The sequence below is a fragment of the Nyctereutes procyonoides genome, unplaced genomic scaffold (assembly GCF_905146905.1).
Source record: "Nyctereutes procyonoides isolate TBG_1078 unplaced genomic scaffold, NYPRO_anot_genome, whole genome shotgun sequence".
Classification (NCBI taxonomy): domain Eukaryota; kingdom Metazoa; phylum Chordata; class Mammalia; order Carnivora; family Canidae; genus Nyctereutes; species Nyctereutes procyonoides.
The window spans coordinates 23,280,048-23,306,023 of NW_026575117.1; the positions used below are offsets into that span (position 1 = coordinate 23,280,048).

Below are 25,976 nucleotides of genomic sequence, written 5' to 3' on the forward strand. Positions count from 1 at the left end.
TGCAAGCCCTGGCCGAGGCCAACGCCATGAAGCTCCACAGAGCCACGTTCTGAAGGTCCCCTCTGCCTACTGAGGTCCTGACTCCCCAGCCTGGCCCCCCCGCCCCTGCGCTCCTGTGGGAATGCTGCAGGGAGCCAGGCTGGGGCCAGGGTTGCTGCCGAGACTTACCTCAGTGTCCACATGCCCACCACGCCTGGCCCTGAAGCCCTTGCTACTCAGATGGCAGCACCAGGCCAGGGCTTGAGATGGTGGGCAGAGAGCACCCTCCCAGCGGGCGCCTCCCGGGGGCTAGGCCTGGCCCCAGCTGGTGGTGCGCTGGCCCTACTAGAACATTTCCTGAGGAAGAGGATGCCCCGGTGGGAAAGATGCTCTGGGCTGTCTTGGGTTAGGTCTAGAGTGAAGAGAAGACGGACACTCCTGACATCGAGGACAGCACGTGCCAGCAGGTCCTTCCCCCGTCATTCCCATCCTGCCACCCCAGCTGTACCGGGGGCTTTGACACATCTCTGCTCGTGGGTGCTCCTTTGGGGTCTGGTGGAGACCGACCACCCTGCTTGAGCCAAAGACAAGATGACCAGTGACGAGGAGAGGCTCCTCGGCTCCCAGAGGGGACAGTGCTGGCTGTAGGTGGAGAGCGGCACGCAGGTCTGTGCAGCGTCTGAGGACAGGTTGAGAAGGGGGAGAAGAGAGAAAGAGATGGAGGCAAGTGGGAGGACAGGGAAGCAGTGGGACTCGTTTGCAAGTGAGAGGATGAGACAGAGGTGGAAAGGGGCCGTGGGATTGGTTTCCCCAGGATGGAGCGTTAGCTTAAGTGCCAAGTACGTGCCGGATGCCAGCTCTGCTCCCCCACCTGCTCTCCCGGATCCACCGGCCTGCCCACACTGGCTCTGAGAGGGCCCACCAGTGAGCACATGGTGGCCTGCAGCAGCAGCCGTGGGGACAGTTGTGGGGAGGCTGGTGTGGCTGAGTGGGTCGGAGATGGCCCTTCCTGGGTCTGGGCCTGGTGTGTCTGCCTTCCCCTCCTAGGCTCGGGGGCAGAGAGAAGGACCTGTGTCATGTAGGGTGTAGTCAGCCTTGGGGCCTTTCCTAACCCTGTTTGGGACATTTTCTTGTCCGCCTTGCCCCTGGAATGTGCCGTGGGCCAGCTGAGAGGGTGCCCTTGAAAGGAAATGCAACCTCAGTCTGCAAGGCTAGGGCCTTGCAGGGCCCCATCCTGCATCGTGAGCAACCCCTCGGAGGACCAGGTGAGGCTGTACGGAAGGACTCCCTTCTGGCCTGGCTTTCTCACCATCTGCCTACCCGGGGAGGCCGGTGGAGGAGACACAGAAGCAAAGATTGTTTTTCCTTCTCGCCGCTCATCATGGGAGGACTGTAGCCAGAGAGGAGGGAGGGGAGAGTGAGACTGGAAAAACCTGGGCCCCAAGGCCAGCTCTTTGCCAGAGTTGCTGCCGGGAGACTTCAACCTCCAGTGGTCGCAAGAACAACTGCTTTATCTGCCACCAGTTCTCCTCCACGCCTTCACAGCCGGGACGGTTACTGGTTCATATGCAAGTAAAGATGGCAATTCATTCAACAAATATTTACCGAGCACCTTTTATGTACCAGGCACTGTTCTAGGTACTTCGGGTATTCTCGTGCTTCTGAGGGGTTGCAGGCTGGGGAATTTCACTTTTTAGCAGATTTTTTTGAACATGACCTTTGGCTACATTTCCCATCTTTAACGCACATGAAGCACCCCAAACCTGTTTTTCCCTCCCCCCACAGACTGGCAGGTGGGATTGGCCCTCTCCCTCTTTCCAACACCCTCCTCCCTCCACAAGAAGCAGCTGTTTCAGGGCCTCCATGCCTTCCCCTTTCTTTGTCTGTCTCCTTTTTTTTTTTTTAAGTGATATTTTTAGAAATACGTGCAAAATACCAAGGGTTAATGTCTGCACCTCTACACTTCTCTCTCACCTCTTATTTCATAAAGCTGGCTCTTTATGTTGCTTTACATGCCTTAATATATGTTTTATGAAGATTATACATATTATAGATATATACCTAATATATATATTTGTTTGGACGTCTGATCCTTTCCCAGAACTCCTGCCCAGGCCACTTCCCTCCTTGATTTTCCACACCATTCCTAGCATGTTATGGCCACACCCCATGCCTTTTGATCCAAAGAAGGGGAGAGGACAGACTTATTTTAAGACAGATCTATTTTACGCTTTTGTTATAAAAGCAAATCTATTTTCGAAATGTGCAATGTCTGAATGGAATCAGCAAATGATACGAAGAGACTGGGTGGCTGCCTCTCGGTCCAGCCCTACGTCCCTCCCTCTTCCCTGGCAGCTTCCTTCTCCCATCCCCCAGTCTGCAAAGGGCTGGTCCCCAGAGCTCGCCCAGAGAGCATTTTACCAGGGCAGGACGTTCTCTTGGAAGTCCTGGTCCAAGGATTTGATTACACTGTCAACTCTTGATGAGCCCCTCGGGTTACGGGATGTGAATCCTCTCAGAGGAAATGTTTACAGCTGTGTGCACAGAAGTACACCCGTGCGGGCCGCACACACACCACACACACACACACACACACACACCTCCAGTGTTCTCCTGGACCACCTCCTGTCATCAGTCTACTGGAGAGGGCAGTCAATGGCAGCCTATGCCAAATGGCACCAAGAACTCTACTCCCCAATGGAGTAGGAGATACAGGACAAAGGCCAAAGGAAATATTTCAGGACCACAGGTCCTTCAGCACAGACACGTTCAAGTTCCTTGGACTTCTCACACTCCTTGATCCCTTTCTGGTCTGGGTCACATCAATGACATCGGTCTCCCTTTGTGACCTTTCCTCTGGGGGCTCCAGTTAAGGGAAACGGTACCTCAGTCTGGCATCCAGACTGCAAAGTCGGCTTCTGGGCTGAAGTGGGTCCCATGGGCAAGGTAACATCTCAGCCTTGCCCAAGAAGCCCCCAGGACTCTCCTCTGCAGGCTGCCACCGGGGTGCTGACCTCCGCCGGCTCAGCCTTCCAAACTGCTTATCAGCTGACAAAGTAGGTAAGGGGCTCTTGCCTTGCAAGCATTTGGGCAGAATGGAATCCAAGGGTTTGGGACTGTCACAGAGCTCCTAGCCGGCTTTTGAAGCCTGACTTCCCAACTTTGACATTTACTGGCTCCCTGTTCCCAGCCTACAGCATCTCCTTATGAAAGAATGGGGCCCAGATGGAGGCCCAGGGCTAAGTAACCCACCGGGGGACAGCCCTGGTTGCTATTCTAGGGCCTTGCCTTCCCAATTAGCACATTACCTCCCTGATCAATAACCAAGAGGCTGTAATCAAATAATGCTACTGTCACTTTAAAGATTTTTCTGAGGTCGCAAGCTGTGCGCACTTGCTCTCCTGCCTTGGTGAGAGGCATGTTCTTGGGGCAGGGCTGACTATAGCAAGACGGAATCAATCCCTTTCCCCTTTAGGCACCCCCTTACCTGGCAGCTCTTAAAACTAAGGAAAATATGAAATATACATATAAATATATATACATATATCTATTTATGCACATACTGGGGCCAATTTGATCTGCTAGTATTAGACAATAAACCATACGAGGAAATGTATGATCTCAGTGTCTTTATTTAGTATAAAAGTGACCTTAGAAGAAACATTAAAGTTAGCTAAACAGAGGGCATCTCTGTTGGGGGACCAAACATCTGTAGCCACCCCTTAGCATCTTTCTCGCCAACAAGCCCCCTCCCCAGGAAAGGGCATCCTGACTGCTAGGTGAGCGTCTGCTTCCCTGCTCCCCAGCATTCTTTTTAGATCTAGGTACTGAAGAATCCCAGTGAGCTCTGCATTTGTACCTTGCAAGTTTGTATAAACTCAATACAAGGAATAAAATGAATGGTTTGTACAAGTGGCCTGTGTCTCGCACTCTGTCCGTGACTGCCTGTGGCTGGCCTTGGTGGCTCATGGTAACTTAGGAGCTTGGCAGAAAAAGGTAGAGGGTCTGGGGTTGGGCCTTACCTGACTAAAAGCAAAGCTGGGCCCATGGTATGTTCCCCACCACAGTCCTCTTTTCTGTCCCAGTAAGCCCAAATCAAGCCTTGTCCCAAGGTCCTGTGTAATGAGAGTTACCAGAACAGTGTTCAGATCCTGGAAACTTCTCGTTGATTTGTCTCTGAGACTGAGGGTAGAACTGTAGAAGAAAATTAATTCTTAGGCTTTCTCGATCACTACACAATGCCCTATATTTCTGCTTTGGGGTACAAGAAGGTGTTTTGGTGAGCAGTATCAGAAAAGCCACCCAAATCATTCTCATCCAGCCTCAATGCCTTTGGTTTATGTCCTTTGGCAGGTGCTACTAGTTTTTTTATTAGTGTTTTTTTTTTTAAGTGGTTACTGGGGGGGGGGTTTGTTGTTGTTTTTAAGACCAGAGTATTTTTATTAAGATTTTATTTATTCATGAGAGACACAGAGAGAGGCAGAGACATAGGCAGAGGGAGAAGCAGGCTCTCCACTGAGCAAGGAGCCTGATGCGGGACTTGATCCCAGAACCCGGAGATCATGTCCTGAGCTAAAGGCAAACACTCAACCACTGAGCCACCCAGGTGCCCCTGTTTTCAGTTATTGATCCTCGGTGTGAAGGACTTTACCAGAGCTGCTGATTTGAAAATCTTTCAGTGTAAGAGTGAAGAAGCCCTGTGAATTCTATTCAGTGGAGAGTAGAGCGAGAAAGCGAGCCGAGGATAGTGGAAGTCCTCAGCCAGGCCCCTGCAGGATGTCTGGGGAGGAGAGCTGGAGGCATTAATGGTTCAGAGAAGAGAAGAAAATTGAGACATGGGATGGGAAGGCAAGCCTCTTGTAATTCCTGATTTTACCTTGCCCTGGTTCTAAGGGCCGATTTCAAATTCTGGACATCTGTTCTCATTCCTAAAGAGCTAGGAGTGTGTGTGAGTGTGTTTAACAAATCATGTGAGTATATTTTGGGTTTTTTACCACCCCCAGGAGAGCTATAAGCTCTGATGTCCTTTGTGAATCAGACAGAATTGGGACCTGACACAGACTCACAACAGTGGCCTCTAGAGCTGGAGGAGGTGCCCTGGACAACCTGTGTCTCTACCTGCAGCGCCCTCTGGGCCAGAGCCCATGGCTTGGAGAGGAGGGGGGACGTGAGAGCACAGGGCACCGCTGGGTGTCACTCTCCCCACAAACAAGGGCTGGCTCCTCCTCGAGAACGTTGCTCTTGGGTCTCTGCCTGCCGCAGCAGCAGGCCCCCCATCAGCCCTCTGAGCACGCGGGGCTGCGGTGGTAAAGGGGGGCTAGTCAGGAAATGTAAATGAAAAAGCGCCTTGCAGAAGGCCCTTAAGAAGTGGGGCTGTGGGGGTGCCTGGGTGGCTCAGCCGTTTAGCGCCTGCCTTCAGCCCGGGGCCTGATCCTGGAGTCCCGGGATCAAGTCCCGCATCCAGCTCCCTGTGAGGAGCCTGCTTCTCTCTCTCTCTCTGTATCTCTGCCTCTCTCTCTCTCTCTGTGTGTGTCTTTCATGAATAAATAAAATCTAAAAAAGAAGAAGAAGAAAGAAGAAGAAGAAGAAGGAAGGAAGAAGAGAAGAAGAAGAAGAAGAAGAAGAGAAGAAGAAAGAAGAAGAAGAAGAAGAAGAAGAAGAAAGAAGAAGAAGAAGAAGAAGAAGAAGAAGAAGAAGAAAGAAGAAGAAGAAGAAGAAGAAGAAGAAGAAGAAGAAGAAGAAGAAAGAAGAAAGAGGAGGAGGAGGAGGAGGAGGGGCTGTGTAACAGCGCAGTCATGTGTTGTTCTTGGAGAGATGCACACACCACGGGCTGGGGCAGGCAACCAGGCTTCAGATCCCGCTGCTGCGGAGACCTGGCCAGCTACTTCCCAGGCCTTGCTCTAGCTCCGTGTGACAGGTGCTATCATCATCCAAGACGCTGAGGTGCAGAAAGGTAAATAAAATGTGTCAGGTCTCACCAAGCTACAGTGAAGTCCAGAGCACTCTGACTTCAGAGCCCAAACTCCTAACCAGCCAGTGCCTTCAATGGGGGTGGTAGCGTCCCCTAGGGCAAAGTGTGGAAATCTGGGGAGCTGAGGCTACCTCAGACAAGAGGTAATACCTCTCTCTCGACGAGAGACAAGATTTAGTGGCTGCAATGCACAGGGTAGGTTTCCAAAATAATAACCATCCTCTATCCTGTATGACTTTAAAATGTATAAATGGACCAAACCCCCTTTCAGGACGTTAGTCATCTTGCAATTCATGATAGTACTAAGAAGAGGCACCTGGGTGGCTCAATGGTTGAGCGTCTACCTTTGGCTCAGGTTGGGGTCCTGGGGTCCTGGGATCGAGTCCCACATCAAACCCCACATTGAGCTCCCTGCAGGGAGCCTGCTTCTCCCTCTGCCCGTGTCTGTGTGTGTGTGTGTGTGTGTGTGTATGTCTCATGAATAAATACGTAAAAACTTATTTTAAAAAATATTCACTAGAGAGAGAGTGAATGGGGGAGAAGGAGAGCATCTCAAGCAGACTCCCTGCTTAGTGCAAAGCCCCACATGGAACTTAATCTCAGGACCCTGAGGTCATGCCTTGAGCCAAATCAACAGTCCCACACTCAACGAACTGAGGTGCCAAGGCGCCCCTAAATTGGTGGCTTTTAAATCAGTTTCAGGGATCCCTGGGTGGCGCAGCGGTTTGGCGCCTGCCTTTGGCCCAGGGCGCGATCCTGGAGACCCGGGATCGAATCCCACGTCGGGCTCCCGGTGCATGGAGCCTGCTTCTCCCTCTGCCTGTGTCTCTGCATCTCTGTCTCTCTCTGTGTGACTATCATGAATAAATAAATAAAATCTTTAAAAATAAATAAATAAATCAGTTTCATGAATGGCTCTGCAAATGCCAAGATGGTCGGTCACAACGGAGAAGAAGCTGAAGTGGGATTGTCTCAAAGTCGTTGCATAAACTACTGCACGGATTGTCTGCACGAGGTAGTGTTACCCTCAACTATGGTTTATGAGGAGGATTCCAAGACAGTCTGGTCTCAGCAAGCACAGGCTCCTGTAAATAGGTAAAGGTGGGGGGGGGGAGTTCTGAGAGAACCAGTCATTAAAACAAAGATACTTGAAATGCACGAGATTTCATTAGAGAAATTTATTTCATAGGATTGCCATTCCTTACATTTTTCGAGTTTTTGCAGCCCAAGGACAAACACCTTTGTTTTAAAGACTGAAGGTGTAAATGTTTGGGGGACTTGCTAGCTTTCTCCACCACTGGACCAGGGCCGCCCCCCCGCCCCCCCCACCGCAGCCACTGGCCCTGGGGGCTCGCATCCCATTTTCTTGTCCAACCCACCTCCACTCCCCATTGCCTGCTGGGCATACCCCACCTCCAGGCGCATCAACACGGCGGCATTTCAAGACAGTGATGTCTGTGTCTGATGACGCCGCTGCGCCGCCGGGAGCACGGAGAGCCACCTTAGCAACCCCACAGAGGACCTGCTTCATCTGCATTCAGGGCGCCTCCTCCTTGTCTCCACTTCGCCTCGCCCTGCTGTGCCTCTTTTGATTAAGGCCGTTTCCCTCTTTCTCTTTTCATAGGCAAGTACTCTGGTCTGTTACCTCTTACCGAACAGCTTTTATCCTTGTGTTCCTTTCCCACTGCTCTCTCATTCTCTTGGGCTGCGCAGGGAAAGGTTCTTTGTTTTGTACGTAAGGACTGTGGTTCTCTATTCCTCTTAAATTTTAAGCATGTTTATTCTTAATAAGTAGGTGCAAGAAATCTGCCTGTTTCATTTATGTCTTCTGGGTAAGTCTTACTTAACATTTATATATGAAAGACATCGTGCTTTATTATAAATTCTTTTTTTCCTTCTTATAATTAGTGTTTTGTTTTGTTTTTTTAAAGATTTATTTATTTATGATAGACACAGAGAGAGAGAGAGAGAGAGGCAGAGACACAGGCAGAGGGAGAAGCAGGCTCCATGCCGGGACCCCGATGTGGGATTCGATCCCGAGACTCCAGGATCGCGCCCTGGGCCAAAGGCAGGCGCCGAACCGCTGAGCCACCCAGGGATCCCCAGTGTTTTGTTTTTTAAATGACGTGCAGAGACTGGTCATCTCTACAAATTTCATTTCAGGACAGAGGGGACGTTACAAAGGGGATGCTGGCTCACAGAGTTTGAGAACCACTGCTCTGCAGGGGTGGAGGGGATGTCAGAAACTGTCCACCCCTCTTTTTGCAGGTCTGCAGAGGAAGGAAACGATGCACCCATGTCTACACAGCTGGGGGATGAACTAGAACCAGACTTCTGGAAGCATCCAGCCTTACCCCAAGCCCAAACTCCTCTTTCATCCTCCCTCGCTCAACCTCACTATCCTAGGCCGAACTCCGCCGGGGGAAAGGAGGTCGAAGCCCTTTGTGTCCAACTCCCCGGAGTCCCGCCGTCGGGCCTGCCCGCAACAGGTTCACCTGGTGGCTCGCGGCCCCTGGCGTCCAGCCCGGGTACTAGCGCAAAGCCCGCGGCTGCACCTGCAGGATGAATTGCGGAGTTTTCCAAAGAGAAACACGGATTCCAAGTCTTCCCACAGCCGCCATCGGTCCAGAATAGGAGCCCGGGAGCCCGAGGCCCCCTCCTCTGTACCACCCCGCGGAGCGGGGCGCTGGGGGGCGGGTGGGCCTTGCCTCCTCCAGGTAGGCGGAGCGCGCAACGGGCCGCTGCCCTCGGTGCCCTCGGTGCCCTCGGTGCCCTGGGCCACCAGTGGGCCGAAGAGAGCCTAGGACTTGAAGCAGCCGTTTGAGTGAGGAGGGGAGAGGTGGGGTTTGGAGCGGGAGGGAGTTAATGATTTACCAGAGGCTCATTTCACAATTTACCAAGGGTCAGCTTCCCTGGAGCAGGCACAGGCCAGGCCCTCTCCGCTCCTCGCCCCGTGGCAGCTGCGACCGGAAGGCCCCCCAGGCAGCCTGCGGCATGATCTCCATCAGCGAGTGGCAGAGTGAGTGGAGGGCCCGGGGCCACGGAGGGCGCAGGCTGGATGGGAGGCTCCCGGCCGGGGGCGGGGGCGGAGACACCTGCAAGGCGACCTCTGGAGCCTGAGGCTCGGAGCTGCTGTGCTGGCATCCTCCGGGCAGCAGGGCCAGGACAGGGTGTGGCTCTTCCACCTTCCGCTGGGTGGGGGTGCTCAGGACCCCTGGGTAGCCAGAGCCTGGGGGAGTGGAACAGCAGGTTCACCCCCCCCCCAAGCTGGTCCCTTCCCCATCATGCTTCTTAGATCTGGGATGCTGCAAAGGTGGACTCAGGAGGCTCTGCCCATTGAGACATTTTCCCCACCAACTCTCAGGATCTACTGTGGCCTTGGGCTGTCGTCGTCTTCTTCTTCTTCTCCTCCTCCTCCTCTCCTCCTCCTCCCCCTCCCCCTCCCTCTCCTTCTTCTTCTTTTAAGTAAACTCTGCCCCAAACGTGGGGCTTGAACTCATCACCCAAGATCAAGAGTTGCGTGCTCTGCCGACTGAGCCCGCCAGTCACTCCTTCTTACCAGAAACTAAACTCCACTCCTGTCCCCAAATTACCATACCCTCACCGCTAAATATCCTTATCCTTCCCCTTCCTCTGAGGGGAGATGGCAGGGAGGTAGTCCGCAGATCTGGCAGGGGCCTGGAGAACTGTGATTTAAAGCATCTGAGGCCCAGGGTCTCATCCGTGAACTGGTGATAATATCCATTCACTGAACAAATTCGTCTCCACTATGCGCCGAGCACTGTGTTGGGTGTAGAGCATACAACAGTACACTGAAAGGGAACAGGTATGTTCCTGCTTACATGCCAGGGTGGGGGAACACGTAATTAACAGATAAAGAAATTAGTGTATAGTACGTTAGATGGTGATGTGTCCTTCAGACAAACATGAAATAGGGTATGGAAGCTAGGGAGAGTGAGGCAGGAGGGTTACTGGGGTGTATAGAGTGGTTAGGAAAGGCTTCGCTGAGAAGGTACCTTTTATCCAGAGACTGACATGAAGCAAGGAAACAAAGCTACGCAGCTGTTGGGGGGGGGGGGTGTTCCAGGAGAGGGAACAGCCAGTGCAAAGGCCCTGAGGCCTTGGTATACTTATTGTGTGGTATGGCTGCAGCAAAATGAGTAAAGGCAAGAGTGGTAGGAATTTAGGTCCAGGAGGTCACGGAAAGATGAGGCTGTGTAAGAACTTTGGTTTTATCTCCACAATATGGGAAACAACTGGAAGGTTTTGTGCAGAGAAGTGAGTGAGTGATATGGTTTATGCATATTTTTAAAAGACCACTCTGGGGATCCCTGAGTGGCGCAGCGGTTTGGCGCCTGTCTTTGGCCCAGGGCGCGATCCTGGAGACCCGGGATCGAATCCCACGTCGGGCTCCCGGTGCATGGAGCCTGCTTCTCCCTCTGCCTGTGTCTCTGCCTCTCTCTCTCTCTCTCTCTCTCTCTCTCTGTGACTATCATAAATAAATAAAAATTTTAAAAAAAAGCTTTAAAAAATAAAATAAAATAAAATAAAATAAAATACCACTCTGGGTGCCAGGTTGAAAATAGGCTGCAGAGGTGTGAGGTCAGCAGCAGGGAGGACAGTTCTGAGGGGAGGAGACATGATGGAGAACACCAGGATAGTGGCAATGAAGTGGCGGCAGTGGTCAAGGCTGGATCACCTTTGAGAAAATTGCTGGAAGGATTTGCTGATGGACGTGAGTGGGAGAGAAAGAAGCAGAGAATCTGCAGTATTTTTAGCCTGAGCAATTAGAAGGGTCAAGTTAGGTTTTAGGCATACTGAGTTTGATGTGCTGGCAGACATCCAGGTGACATGTCAAGCAGGCAGTCAGGTATGAGTCTGGAGCTCAAGGTTGAGCCCTGAGTTAGACAAATTTGGGAATTGCCAACATATAGATGGTATTTAAAACCACAAGAGTCCATGAGGTCACCTAGGGCATGGTTTCTCAGCTTCTCTACTACTGACATTTTTTAGCAGAATGATTCTTTGTTGCAGGGTGTGTCCTAGATGCCACTCCCAGTTGTGACAATGAAAAATATCTGCAGACATTGCCAAATGTCCTCTGGGGAATAGAATCACCCTGCCCATCCCTCCAGTTGGGAACTATTGACTTACGGAATAAAAGTACAGAGAGAGGGGAGCTGTGACCTTGAGTCTGGTGGCAAGCCGACATTTTCTTAAGCCAAAGTGCGCTAAATCCTGTGAGAGGGAGAGATGAGGAAACCAGATTTAGGTCAGGTAATGGTGAGGGGACCCAGTTTCCCCAAGGAACTTTAAGACCTAAAGGATGAGTGTGCCTTAGGCAGATAACAGATGGCAGGAAACCGCGTCTACAAAGGCCCTGGGGCAGGAAGGCTCATCATAGAAACCGTGATAAAGGAATGGAAAGGAGCCGGGGAGGGAGGGAGAGGAAAGGGGGAAGGGGGGAAGGAAAGGAGGAAGGGAGATGTGGTTAGGGTATGGTAAGCAAGGGGGGTGACGGCAAGAGAGGAAGGTGAACCAGCAGGTCTCGGCCCCATCATGCAGGGCCTGTGAGCCACGGTGTGGCTGGAAGGACGCCGAGTCGAAGCCCGGTGGGCAGCCGGGAAGGATCCTAAGCCGTGTACCAGCACAACTGCATTGTATGCTTTCCAAGACCCTTGATTGCAGTGTGGGGAAGGGACAGGAAGGACTCCCTGGGGAGTGTTGTAGGAGTGCAGGAAAGAGCTGATGGGCTTGGAATTGAGCAGTAAGAGTGCAGAGAAACGCACCACTTTCAAGCTACCTTAGGGAAGAAGGGGCAGCAAAACTTAGCTGTGGGCTGAACAGAAGAGGGATGGCAGGAGCAGGGAGCCAGACTCAAGGATGGTCCTGGGGCTTCTGCCTCAAGCAGCTGGCTGGGGGAGGGCGGCCAGTGACATTTTTATTCATCTGGGGAAAACCAAGAAGGGCGCAGGGCTAAGGACAAAAGCCCAGCAGCTGGGTTTGGACCTGCTAAGTTCAAGATGCCTCGGAGAGAGAAAACCAAGCAGAAATGCCAAGTTAGCAGCCGGGTATGAGTTTGGCAGCTCAAAGACAGGCACGGGCTAGAAAGGGAAACATCGACGTTGTCAGCGCCTGAGTGACAGCTAAAGACGCGGGAATTCGTGGGAAATAGAGTGAGACAGAAGCGAGCTTAGGCCGAAGCCCTGAGCGATTAAACCCCAAGACAAGAGAAAGAAGAAGGAGCCGCGGGAAGCGTGGCCTGGGCAGCAGGATGGAAGTCAGGGATACGGTGTCCTGGGAGCCCAGGGAGGATATTTTAAGAAGGGAGCGGCCAGCCGCTGACAGGTGGGAGCCGACATCCTTCCATTGGATGTGGGAACGCAGACATGGTCGGTGGCCAAAGCCAGGGCCATTCCTGTGGACGGGCCTGGGGTGCAAGGGATTGGTTAAGGCTTTTTTTTTATTTTAATTTTATTTATTTGAGGAAGAGAGAGAGAGAACGAGCAGGGGGAGGCGCAGAGGAACAAAGTGACTCCTCACTGAGCAGGGAGCCTGATGTGGGGCCAGATCTCAGGACCCTGAGACCATGACCTGAGTGGAAGTCAGCGCTTAACCGACTGAACCACCCAGGCGTCCCGAAAAGCACATTTTCCAGAGCCAGAGAACTGGGTTCAAACCCTGGTTCTGCCAGCTACTGGCTGTGTAGCCCTGGGCAAGTGACTTAACCTCTCGGTGAAATGGGCCTAATGTGCAGGAGGGCTTCCTACCTAACGAACCTCGAAGGCCATTATGAAGACGAAATGCAAGTAAGTATATGCAACGTGCTTAGACTGTGCCTGGCACAGGGTGCTCATTTGCATTAGCAGTTACCACTGTTGATCACTGTTGTTAGTTTTTTTTAAAGATTTTATTTTATTCATGAGAGACACAGAGAGAGAGGCAGAGACACAGGCAGACGGAGAAGCAGGCTCCCTGTGGGGAGCCCGGTGTGGGACTCGATCCCAGGACCCCGGGATCATGACCTGGGCCTAAGGGAGGTGCTCAACCCCTGAGCCCCCAGGTGCCCCTTCACTGTTGTTAATTTTGAAAGTGAAGGAAGGCTCTTTCTCTTCCCATTCCTGTCCTTCCTCTTCTCATTCCAGATTTGGTCCTAAAGCCATGAAGGTGGAAGGGGGAGGGTGGTGCCCAGAGCAGGAGTCAGAGCCCCCACCGGGTGACAAGGGTGTTCACACTGAAGGCGACTGTCTACCAGGCAGGGTGAGGAGGGCATCCTGGCAGGGTGGGGATGGGGGCTGGAGAGTGACTCTCTGGTGGGGGCCCAGCAGATGCCACCGGGTGGAGCGACGGAGGCCACATCAGCTCCAGCTCACCTCCAGCAGAGGGTGTGCTGCCCATCTGGCCGGCTCCGGGGCAAGGTGGCTGCAGGCACTTGTGACACTCGTGGGGACATGGACTCTCCCGCCCTCTCTGCCACTCTTGCTGCCCCAAGGAGAACTTCAGGAGCAACCCCAGTAGGTAACAACCGAAACTACAGAGCTCCTGCCATTGAGAGGCAGAGGAAAGTCTGAGGCTGGGGTACGAGAAACACAGTTTGTGACTCTTCTGTGAGGTTTCCTGTCCACAGTATAATTTTCCCACTGAACGCTGGAAAGCAGTAGGCTGCTCCCATCACAGGGAAATTCTGGAATTGAACCAGCCCTTAGAAAAGAATGTGGGGGGATCCCTGGGTGGCGCAGCGGTTTGGCGCCTGCCTTTGGCCCAGGGCGCGATCCTGGAGACCCGGGATCGAATCCCACGTCGGGCTCCCTGCATGGAGCCTGCTTCTCCCTCTGCCTGTGTCTCTGCCTCTCTCTCTGTGTCTATGAATAAATAAATAAAATCTTAAAAAAAAAGAAAGAAAGAAAATCCAATAAGATATTCACGTTGTGTTTCCACACTAAAACATTTACAAAAGGAGATAGAAGGGAAGGTCATATCATCAGAATGAGAATCGATGCTGTATTTTTATGGCAGGTGCAAGCTAGTAACAGGTATTTCTATTTATTTTTTTTTAAGATTTTATTTATTCATGAGAGATACACAGAGAGAGGCAGAGGCAGAGACACAGGCAGAGGGCGAAGCAGGCTCCATGCAGAGAGCCCGATGCAGGACTCGATCCCAAAGGCAGATGCCCAACCACTGAGCCACCCAGGTGTCCCAACAAGTATTTTTAAAACAGGCATAAAAACTTAAAATTTTGCGATTCAGATTAAAGAAGCAGGGTTGCAGTCTTCCTCCACTATATCCTAGCCTATGTAAAATTATCGTGATAAAGTAGTTGGGCTCTGAGATCCTCAACTTACTGTGTCTGAGGATTTAAAAAAAAAAATCATGCAATATGGAAAGATAATGCAACCTTTGTAATGACCAAAAAGTCTATACTCTGCTCCGTGTCCTGGGTTCCAGGGCCTGTAATTCAAGCAGGTGTTACTGGGAAGTAAACGTAGGAAACAAATCTTTATAGATCACAGAGGTTTGTCAGAAAAAAAGAGGAATCAGCCATAGAAGATGGAGTCTGGGCAGCTGGATGATGTGATGAGAGAGAGGATGTTGCCTCGGGTCCTAACAAAATCCAGTTCTGCCAAAAGGGAGACCCAGTGAGACTGGCACATTTTTCTGTACTATGAGTTAAATGAGGTTTTGGTCTGTAATTTGAATGATAAATCTCATCCCTATTTTTTTTTAAGATTTTATTTTTAACTAACCTCTACACCCAACGTGGGGTTCAAACTCATGATCCCGAAGTCAAGAGTCACATGCTCTACTGACTGAACCAGCCAGGCGCCCCTAATCTCATCTCTATATTTTTAGTGATTCTTTTAAAGAAATCCTTTGGCCTTATTTCTGTACTGAAACTGATCCTAATACTCTTAAAATCTGTACAGCAACAGATTATAAAAAAATGAAGGGAATAGTGTTGTTTCATTTTCCTTCCATTATAAACAGAACTTTGCCAGTTAAGTCTAGTCTCAAAGATTTTGTTTTTGTTATATTTTTACATTCTGCCTCTGAACAACCAGACTTTTAACAACCTTTTACAACTGTCTATAAAAGCATGGCAACAATACCAATTCCGTAGGTATTGTGAGGACCAATTCTAAGATGTTAGTTAATGAGTCCAGTAAAAGTTTTTTCTTTAAAAATTACTTATATGGGGTGGCTGGTGGCTCATTGGTTAAGTGTCTGCCTTTGGCTCAGATTGCAATCCCCAAGTCTTGGGATCGAGCCCCTCTTGGGTTCCCTGCTCAGTGGGGAGCCTGCTTCTCCCTCTCCTTCTGCAGCTCTCCCTGCTTGTGCTCTCTCTCTCTCTCTCTCTCCCTGTCAAATAAATAAATAAAATATTCTTAAAATTTTTTAAATAAAATAAATTAAAAAATAAAAATTACCTATATGTTCCCTTTAAAAAAATTAAGCCAACTTTAATTTCTAAAATGTAAGCCATTTTTTAGAGTTTATGTTTTAGTAATCTCTACACCCAACGTGGGGCTCAAGCTCACGACCCCAAGATCAAGTGTCGCGTGCTCCACTGACTGAGCCAGCTGGATGCTCCTAAAAGTTAAGTCATTTTTAATAAAGTTATACATGGGGATCCCTGGGTGGCTCAGCAGTTTAGCGCCTGCCTTTGGCCCAGGGCTGATCCTGGAGTCTCAGGATCCAGTCCCCCATCGGGCTCCCTGCATGGAGCCTGCTTCTCCCTCTGCCTGTGTCTCTGCCCCTTTCTCCTTTTGTGTCTCTCATGAATAAATAAATAAAATCTTTAAAAAAAATGAAGTTATACATGTTGTATTCTAAAAAGAGACTCTTAACATATCCCCATCTACCATATCATTTATAATAAAAAGAAAATAAAGCATTCTAGCTATATGAAGTAGATAAAGTTGCAAAACTGTACAATGTAAACTTGAAGTGATACAATATCATCAGTAATTCTTTCAAAGAAGGCAACAGAATTCCATTTATAATGCCATCCAAAAGATGGGGCACCTGGGTGGCTCCGTGGTTGAGCATCTACCTTTGGCTCAGGGAGTGATCCCAGGGTTGCTGGGATTGAGTCCCGCATCAGGCTCCCTACAGGGAGCCTGCTTCTCCCTCTGCCTATGTCTCTGTCTCTCTCTCTGTGTCTTTTGTGAATAAATAAAATCTTTTTTAAAAGTACCATCAAGGGCAGCCCTGGTGGCGCAGCGGTTTAGTGCCGCCTACAGCCTAGGGTGTGATCCTGGAGACCCTGGATCGAGTCCCACGTCGGGCTTCCTGCATGGAGCCTGCTTCTCCCTCTGCCTGTGTCTCTGCCTCTCTCTCTCTGTCTCTATGAATAAATAAATAAAGAAAAATCTTTAAAAAAAAAAAGGTACCATCAAAAAGAGGGGCACCTCAGTGGCTCAGTTGATTAAGCATCTGCCTTCAGCTCAGGTCATGATCCCAGGTCCTGGGATTGAGCCTTGCGTGGGCTCCCTGCTCAGTGGGGAGTCTACTTCTCCCTCTCACTCTGACTCACTGCTCAGTCTGTCTCTCTCACTCTCTCTCTCTCTCTCTCTCTCAAATAGAAATATTTTAAAAAATCATCAAAAAGAGGGGATCCCTGGGTGGCGCAGCGGTTTGGCGCCTGCCTTTGGCCCAGGGCGCGATCCTGGAGACCCGGGATCGAATCCCATGTCGGGCTCCCGGTGCATGGAGCCTGCTTCTCCCTCTGCCTGTGTCTCTGCCTCTCTCTCTCTGTGTGTGTGTGTGACTATCATAAATAAATAAAAATTAAAAAATAAAAATAAAAAATCATCAAAAAGAATAAAATACTTAGGAACAAATTTAACCAGGGAGGCAAAAGACTTACTGAAAACTACTAAATGTTGCTGAAGAAAAATTTAAAAGACACAAATAAATAGAAAGTCATCCCTTGTTTATGGATTGTAAGATTTAATATTGTTAAAATGTCAGTACCACCCAAAGCAATCTATGGATTCAGTGTGATTTCTATCAAAATCCCAAAGGCATTTTTTGTGGAAATAGAAAAATCCATCGCAAAATGCATATGGAACCACAAGAGATCTCAAATAGTGAAAACAATCTTGAAAGAGAAGAACAAAGTTGGAGGTCTCACACTTCCTGATTTCAAAACTTATTACAAAACTACAGTAATCAGAATAGTGTGGGATTATCATAGAGATAGACACATAGACCAAGGTGACAGAGTAGAGAGCCCAGAAATAGACTCAGGTAAAAATGGCCAAATGATCTTAAACAAGGGTACCAAGACCATTCAGTGGGGAAATGGCAGTCTTTTCAACAAATGATGTTGGGCAAACTGGACATCCACATGCAAAAGAATGAGGTTGAACCTGTACTTTATACCATCTGCAAAAATTAACTCAAAGTTTATCTTAATTCCAAGTAAAAGCTAAAACTATAAAGCTCTTAAAGAAAACTTAGGAGGAAAGCTTCATGACGCTGGAATTGACAATGATTTCTTAGATTGGAAACCAAAAATATAGGCAACTGGGGGAAAAGTAGTTAAATTGGAGTATAACAAAAGTCAAAATTTTGCTGCATCCAAGGACATGACCAACAGTGAAAAGTATATAAAGAACTAATTCAACAACACAACAAAAAAAAAAAAGCCCCAAATGACTGGTTAAAATGGGCAAAGGACTTGAATGGAGAGTCCTCTACAGATACACAGATGGCCAACAGGCACATGAAAGGAAGCTCGACATCGCTCATCATCAGGGAAATGCAAATCAAAACCACAATGAGATGCCACCTCGTGCCCATTAAGATGGATGCTATCAAAAACAAAACAAAAAACCAGTGTTGGTGAGGATGTGGAGAAATTGGAATCATTGTGCCCTGCTAGTGGGAATGTAAACTGGTGTGGCTGCTCTGGAAAACAGCATGGAGGCCCCTCAGAAACTTAAAAATAGAACTACTGGGGGATCCCTGGGTGGCGCGGCGGTTTGGCTCCTGCCTTTGGCCCAGGGCGCGATCCTGGAGACCCGGGATTGAATCCCACGTCGGGCTCCCGGTGCATGGAGCCTGCTTCTCCCTCTGCCTGTGTCTCTGCCTCTCCGCCTCTCTCTCTGTGACTATCATAAATAAGAAAAAAAAAATAGAACTACTGTATCATCCAGCAATTCCACTTCTGGGTATATACCCAAGAGAAGTGAAGGCCGAACCTTGAAGAGATCTTCATTTCCCCATGTTCACAGCAGCATTATTCACAGCAGCCAAAAGGTAGAAGCCATCCAAGTTCCACCCCCAGATGAGCAGGAAAACAAAATGCACTATAAACATACAATGAATTATTACTCAGCCTTAAAAAGGAGGGAAATTATGATCCATGCTGTGGCGTGAATGAACCTTGAGGCCGTTATGCTAAGTAATGTTAACCAGTCACGTGAAAACACTGTCTCATTCCCAGAGGAGCTACCTAGAGAAGTCAGATCATAGAAGGAGAAAGCAGAGTGGTGGCTGCCAGGGGCTGGCAGGAGAGAACGGGGGGGGGGGGGGTGTCAGTGTTTATGGAGACAGAGTTTCAGTTCTGCATGATGCGTCCTGGAGACGGACGGTGGTGACGGTTGCCCAACAATGTGAACGTACTTCACACTACTGGGTGTGCACTTGAACATGGTTGAGATGCTAAATTTGATGTGTGTTTTATCACCATTTAAAGCGGGAGTGTAATTCAATTTAAAAATGAAGCAGCCCAATGAATGGTCACCTGTCGACCCTCAGAGTAGCAAAGATAAATAAGAATTGACCGTTTTGTGTGATGGAGAGGGTTTCAGAAGAAAGCAACTCCATATCCTGTTATTGTTACTACTCTCCCTGGGGGAAGCAATCTGAAATATGTATCAATATGTCAAAGATGTAGCCCTTGAACAAAAAAGGGATCCCTAATATCCTGCCCTTGTAAGCTGTGCTTGCTAGCTCTCAGCAAACTCCTGCAGCTTCTGAACTTGCCCTGAGACATAAAGCAAAACCACATGCTACAAAGTGGGATGGGGCGCTGTCGCTGTGGGTCCAACCTGGTGCAGAAGTGCCCAGTCATGGGACTGACATCAGAGGAACCCCAGGGGCATAAGGATGGGGGGCGGGGGGAGTGGGCCACGGCGGGAGGGGAGGTACAGAATGTGACGCTGGGGTTCACACTCCCAGGTGAGCACATTCCATTTTTCCAACCAAGTGTGAAATGTCATCAGCTGAAAGCTGGGAACCGGGGCATTTAGAGAAGGAAGCACACAGTGTGAAGAGTTGTCTAGGAGGGCAAACCTGTTCAGAAACTGAGAAGGGGATCCCTGGGTGGCTCAGTGGTGGAGGATCTGCCTTCAGCCCAGGGCATGATCCCACGGTCCCAGGATCCAGTCCCACATCGGGCTCCTTTCATGGAGCCTCCTTCTCCCTCTGCCTCTCTTTCTCTCTGTGTGTGTGTGTGTGTGTGTCTCTCATGAATTAATAAAAAGAGAGAGAGAGAGAGAGAGAGAGAGAAGAAAGAAAGAAAGAAAGAAAGAAAGAAAGAAAGAAAGAAAGAAAGAAAGAAAGAAAGAAGAGAAGAGAAAGAAATTGAGCAGGACAGCTGGGCAGTTCTAAGCCTTTTCGGGGCTGATAGTCCTGAGCTGTGAGTGGCGCCCACCTGCCTGGGCATGAGTTGGACCAGAGAAGACCACAGAGACCCAACCCCGGCCATTATCTGGACAATGTAGCATTTGCAAACAAGAGGCAGCTGCAAATAAAAAGCAGTAAGGGAAGCACTAGCAACCTCACAGAGCCACGGTGAGGACAGGATGCCACAGAACTGGCCAGCAGTGTGCCGGTGCGAAACCTAAATCTGTGTCTGCCCTTCCTTTCCCTTCCCATCCCATTACCCTCCTCCAGCATGGAAGCTGAGAATCCTGGGTGGAAATGGGACCACCTCATCCCCCACCCCCCGGAGGGCAGCTGTCCAGTGGCAGTGGGGGAAGTTTCCAGCATCCCAACCTGCTCCTCAAAGTCCACCCCACCCCAACCTTCTTGCCCATTGCAGAGATTGGTGTGGGTACCACTGGCTTCGGCATCTTCTTCATCCTCTTTGGAATATTCCTGTACTTTGATTCGGTGCTCCTGGCCTTCGGAAACGTGAGTCCCCCAGCCTGCATACCTCCCCTCACCAACCTACCTGAGGTCTCTACTGCCTGGGAGGCCAGTCCCAAGTTCATTCAGATTGTGCCCATCCAGGGGTCAACAACATCAAGTCCAGGCAGGTGAGGGTGGCTGGGGACGGACAGTGAGGTGTGCTGGGCACAGAGAATCTGAGGATGTGGATTCTCTGGGAAGCTCTGGGTGAGGCCCCACAGGTATCAAGATGAATCGGCTGCCATCCCTGCCAATGGAATACCCTTATCTAGGGACAGGGACATAACATGAACAGACATGACCGGAAAGAAGGCAGGGGCAGCTATAAAGTCACAGTAAGATAAACACATCTCACATAAAACAAGCTGCCTGGGATCCCTGGGCGGCGCAGCGGTTTGGCGCCTGCCTTTGGCCCAGGGCGCGATCCTGGAGACCCGGGATCGAGTCCCACGTCGGGCTCCCGGTGCATGGAGCCTGCTTCTCCCTCTGCCTGTGTCTCTGCCTCTCTCTCTCTCTCTCTCTCTCTCTGTGAATATCATAATATAAATAAAAATTAAAAAAAAAAAACAAGCTGCCTGAAGGAGAGAAAGCATGCCCAGTTGGAGAAGGATGAAAAGGAATTTAGAAAATAAACGGGTGTGAAGGGGGATGAAGCCTTTCCAGGCAGATGGAACAGCAGGAGAAAAGGTATAGAGAAAGGGAGAGAAGGCATGGAACATGCTGGAAGGAAACCAGAGTGTTCCACCTACGCACTCCTGAGGGACCCTTAGGAGCCAAGCTGAAGACAGAGCCTGGGCCAGACAGTGGAGCCCCGATGGTTCCGTGTGACTCCGGGTATGGCTGCCTAACCTGTATACACCCCAGGGTTCACCTCTGTAAAATGGAGAGAATCCATCCATCCCGCCTTCCTTGTGAGGCGTGATGAGAAATGAAATCATGTTATGAAAAAGTGCTTGGGATCCAAGACGTTAGGTTGAATTGGGTGAGCAGCTGGGGAGCAGAGTTCTCCTTGTCCACCCCTATCTCTGGGAAGCTCTGCTCCTAACAAGCAGAAATTACCCAAGGCTCTGGGACTTTGCCACACTGTGGGGTCACCCTTTCTAGTGTGTCTCTCCTTGAAGAGTTAGAAAGTCCTGCCCCACGCCTGATGTGGGGCGCCAGGCCTGGCCCCCCAACCCCACGGCAGGTGCTGGCTTTGCTCTCATGCTTCTCTCCCTCCCTCCCCGCAGCTACTGTTCCTGACCGGCCTCTTGCTCATCATCGGCCTGAGGAAGACCTTTTCCTTCTTCTTCCAGAGGCACAAGCTCAAAGGGACCAGTTTCTTCTTGGGGGGTGTGGTCATCGTGCTTCTCCGCTGGCCCCTCCTGGGCATGTTACTGGAAACCTATGGATTTCTAAGCCTCTTCAAGTGAGTGCAGGTCTCCTTTCCCTGGATGAGCCCATCAGGGCCCCTGAGTAGCTGAGATCACCCCACTAGGTTTGGGCAGCACAACCCGCAGGGTGTGCAGAAGCTGGGACTTTATCCTGCAGATGGGAGCCATGGAAGGATTGAAAAGGCAAGTGGGACATCAGGCAGACCCTTAGAAAGACCCTTCCAAGAGCAGGATGAAGGACAAATCAGGGGACTCGGCCCATCCATCAGCAAACATTGAGCACCTGTGGGGTTACCTGGCACTGTGGCAGCCCCCAAAGAGGGGACACAGGGCCTGCCTTCAAGTTGACCAGCAGAGAGGAAGGACAGTGAACTAGCACTCCCCTGGCCACTCATGCCCCAAGGCCGTCTCTACAACCTACTGCTTGACTGCTCTCTATAGATAAGGACACCAGCTCAGAGGGGCTGTCCCCTGCCCAGGGTCTCACAAATAGTAAGCAGAGGATCTGGGATGGATGCAGGCATGCCTGGCTGCTGGCCCCACATGCCTCGGCCTGGCCGGTTGCAGCCTGGCCTGCTGAAAAGCTAATCAGAAGTCAGTGAAGATGTATGGCCACTGCCAGGGCCAGGAGGGATCTTAGAGGAAGCAGGACCCAAGACAGGCCCTGGGGACAGGCAGGCTTTCAGAGGAGACTGGAGGGTGTTTAAGGAAAAGAAAGGATGCTGGGGAAGGAGGGGCGAGGGAGGCAAGACTCCCAGTGTCTCTGGGGACGGGGATGATGGGGAGCTAGAAGTAGCATGGCTTGTGGAATCATGGGAAGGAGCTGGGGTCAGGACCCTCCATTTGTTCAGTGCAGCCTTGAAAAGACCTTGATTAGCCTGAATGCCCCAGACCTCCTAGACATCATGCAATGTGGCTTCAAGAAACTAAATCTTCTCACACAAGCTCTGCCATCCACTTATTTAATACTTAAAACTGTCATCATTCAGTCATTTATTCAGATAGTCAAAAACATAAAAAGTACCTACTGCATATGCCAAATGCAGAGCTAGGTGTAGGAATGTGGCGCTAAATAGGGAGAAACTTCCTGAGGAACTTGAAACCTAGCTGAGAAGACAAATTCTGGCAATAGTGACCATATATCAAGAGATTAGATGCATGAGTGCGGCCACTGTAGATTCAGTTGTTCAAACCAACAGCAAACCTAGACAACCCTGACAACAGCACCGTTGTCAAAAATCGCCAAAATCGGAGTTGTAAGGGAGGTCAGAGATGCCGGCGAACCTCAGGAAATGAAGCCCAAGGAAAGGATTCTCAGCCAGAATCCAAATTTCTAACCCTGTCGCCTGTCGCCTCTCCACACACGGGGCTCCCTCCGCGTGCCGACCTCAGTGGCTCCAAGCCCTTTGAAGGATCCCACGTATGTGCCTGGCAGGCCTTGCCAGGGTGTGTCTGATAAGCGTGGGGGTGCCAAGAGCACAGGGTGGCTGCGTGCACGGGGATGCCGAGGCGTGTGGGGAGCACAGCCCCTGAGACCTGCAGCAGGTGGTACACACCCAGTCCAGGGAGGCAGACTCCGTCAGAGCAACACAAGCAACAGCTCCCCCAGATTTCTTTACATAAGGCCCTATGATGTAGACACTATTATTATTATTAGCGTCATTTACAGCTGGAAGCTGAGATGCAGAGAAGCTAAGGCATTTGCCCAAGTTTATATGACACCAGTACGTGGTAGAGCCAAGATTTAAACCCAAGGAGCCTGGCGAGCCTGGCCCCAGTCCCTTTATTCTTAACCACTTCACATGATTGCCTCCCCAAAACCAGGGGTGCAGAACCAAGCCTGCTCCTGGTGTGCCCCAGGGGCCCGCCTTCTTGGGAACCAAAGCTGGAGCCTTTGGGTGCACCTCAGCCCAAATGCCCTCTCCCCTCTCCCCCGAGGCCATCGCTGACCCCTCTCCCCACCCTCTGCTCTTAGGGGCTTTTTCCCTGTCGTCTTCGGCTTCCTGGGCAATGCCTCTGACATCCCCTTCCTGAGTGCGGTAAGTGGATTTTGCATGTGGCTTGGTGGTGGCCTTGGGGTGGGGGGCCCCGCTGAGACGGCTGCCCCTGTGCTGCGGACCCTTCCCCATCTCCCCTCAAGCTCCTTTCCCCAGGCTGACCAGCTTGGGCTCCCCTTCCCCTCCCCCACACCCTCTCCTCCACTTGACAAGAGCAGATGAGGAGAGGGGATGTGGGAGCCTTGTGGCTGAGGCGTGGGTGTAGAGGGAAGTGGCTATTCATAGCTCCTTATTAGAGCCAAAGAAACAGAGTCAGAGAGCCTAGGTGGCCCAGCCAGAAAGTGCTAGAGGTTTCGGGGGAGCTGGCTGAGTCTGTGCCCCACGCACAGAGAGGATGTCTGACAGCCAGTGACAGCAGAAGCAGGTGCTTTGCTGTCCTTGGGGCAGGCGTGGGGCAGCCGTCCCCAGCCCTTACCCCTCCCTTTCCCTAAAGCATATTTTCTGACAGAATAGAGCACTTGGAGAAGCTCGAGAAGCTCGGGGAGGCCCTGCAGCCAGCTGGCTCATCCCCTGGCCCCCTCTCTCTGTCTGCACCGCCCCCAGCTCTGAGGGCCCGCTCCCCAACAACCCAGATAGATATGGAGTGTGCTCCTCACTCTTTGTCTAAAGTAATGATTCTTGGCTCCCACAGCTGTTCCGGAGGCTTCAGGGCACCAGCTCAATGGTCTGAACAGCAGGGATGAGCTCCTTGAACTTGGATCATTGGTCGAGGGGGCTGGAAAGGAAATGGGGGCCGCCCCCACCGTGCATTGACTCATCTCCCCCATCATACTCAGACCTCTCCAAGTCCAGACGGAAGGACAGAGTTAAATGACTGACCTCAGATCCCCAGGTCACCTCAAAAGGCTGTGGGCATGTTTGACAGCAGAGATGAGGTGGGGGGCAGGTGTGGACACCAAGACCAGACTGGGGCTGGTATCATACCCTGCCCTGTATTTATGGGAGGAAAGCAAAGATTAAATCCCCAAGCTGTGTGTCTGACACTCAAAGTCACTGTCTCTAGCCTCTTGAGTCTGGTCCCTGGCTCGGGGCGGGTGGACACAGCATCCCACGGAGTGAGGGGCAGGCCCGCTCTCGCAGGCTAGCATTTTTATCCTGGTGGTTAACGGTCTTAATGAGCGAGATAATATGTGTGTAAACCCTGTTAAGCCACGGGCATCAGACAAGTGATGGGCATCAAGCCTGCGTGCTGGTGGGAAACACTACTCAACCATTAATTAACCGGCTGTCTGCATAACACCCCGCCCCCAGGTAGCACCCATGTGAGAGAGCTCCCTGTCTGAAGGTGGAGACACAGCCCCTGCCTTCAAAGAGCCCAAGGCTGATGGAGGGGACATTCTCACTCCTGGGGAACCCCTCGGCCCAGGGTAAAGAGTGTTCTTGCAGGCCCAGGAAGGAGACGAGAGTGCCTTGCAGTGTACACATTTAGTAAACTTCTGTGTCTACACAAAGCACAGCAGTGGGTGCCAGAGGCACAAAGGAAAGCCCCGCGGCTGCCTTCCAAGCAAGGTCTGCAGAGATCGCAGAGCGGTGTGACCACGAGACGTGGCGGGGGCCCAGGAGCCCCAGTGTCAGGTGGTGCCGTACCTGAAAGTCAGTTCTGGGTTCTCTCTGCATTTCCCAGGTACACGCACCTTCTGGAGCCGCCACTTTATTTTGGTTCCCTGGCCCCTCCCCCCCAGGTCAGACCCGCCTTTCCCTCCCTTCCCACCGGGGTACTTGGGCCTCTTGTGGGGAGAGCAACAGCTCCCTCCCCCCCCCAATAGTCCATTGTCCTGTCCTGTGGGGCAGGAGGGGTCTCCAGCTAAGTGGGTCTGCGGTGAGGGGGTGAGGAGGATGGAAAGACGACAGGTGGGAATCAGAAAACCAGCCCTGAGGGGGTTCTGGAGGGAGAGAAAGAGGCTTATTTCAGTCCTGAGAGCCAGGCGGTGGGAGGCAGGCAAGGCTGTGCTCTCCGAGGGGCCTGAGGGGGAGGAGGAGGAGGGGTGGGCCTGTGCCTGGAGGCGTCACCCTTGGGCTCTATAAGAGGGACGCCATCAGACCACTGGCGAGCCCAGCTCCCCTGTCTGTGGGTGTTCACCGACCCCAGGAGCACCTGGAGACCCCACGGAGCTCTGACCCCGCTGGACAGAGCCAAGGTAGGTGCATGGGGGCACCCACACATGGAGGGGGGTCTGCCCAGCCCCAGGGAGGCTCCCTGCACGGGAGCTGGAATTTAGTTCTAAGACTGACAGACACATCCTGGGTAGGCAAAGGGGGTGCTGATCCTTCCTGATTATTGGGTTGGCCAGATTAATCTGGGATGTCTCAGTGGATAGCCTGACTGGCATCTATCAAACCAGGACCTTGGGGATCCCTTACTGTGGAAGGAATAAAGGCAGTGAGTGAGCTCTGGCTGGGATTAGAGGCACGGGAGCTTCTGGAGGGAGCTGGGGAGCCCTCAGGGCTCAG

General features: G+C 51.2%; 2 protein-coding genes across 17 annotated transcripts in view; both read left to right on the top strand.

Annotated features, from left to right (window-relative positions):
• PLEKHA6 (pleckstrin homology domain containing A6) overlaps positions 1–2,537 on the top strand; it is a 140,459-nt gene extending 137,922 nt beyond the window's left edge. For all 16 annotated transcript variants that reach the window (XM_055334189.1, XM_055334193.1, XM_055334190.1 and 13 more), the window contains one exon: positions 1–2,537. Coding sequence is in view for 1 of the 16 variants with exons in the window: in XM_055334193.1 (XP_055190168.1) it covers positions 1–53 (53 nt within the window). In the remaining 15 variants the exon portion in view is untranslated.
• Positions 181–25,941, top strand: GOLT1A (golgi transport 1A). The gene is made up of 7 exons (XM_055333966.1): positions 181–310; positions 8,357–8,667; positions 8,852–8,969; positions 20,007–20,098; positions 21,325–21,503; positions 23,444–23,507; positions 24,157–25,941. The coding sequence occupies exons 1-7, from the start codon at positions 181–183 to the stop codon at positions 24,193–24,195; spliced, it is 933 nt and encodes a 310-aa protein (XP_055189941.1). The 3' UTR covers positions 24,196–25,941.
• Positions 25,942–25,976: the final 35 nt, after the last annotated feature.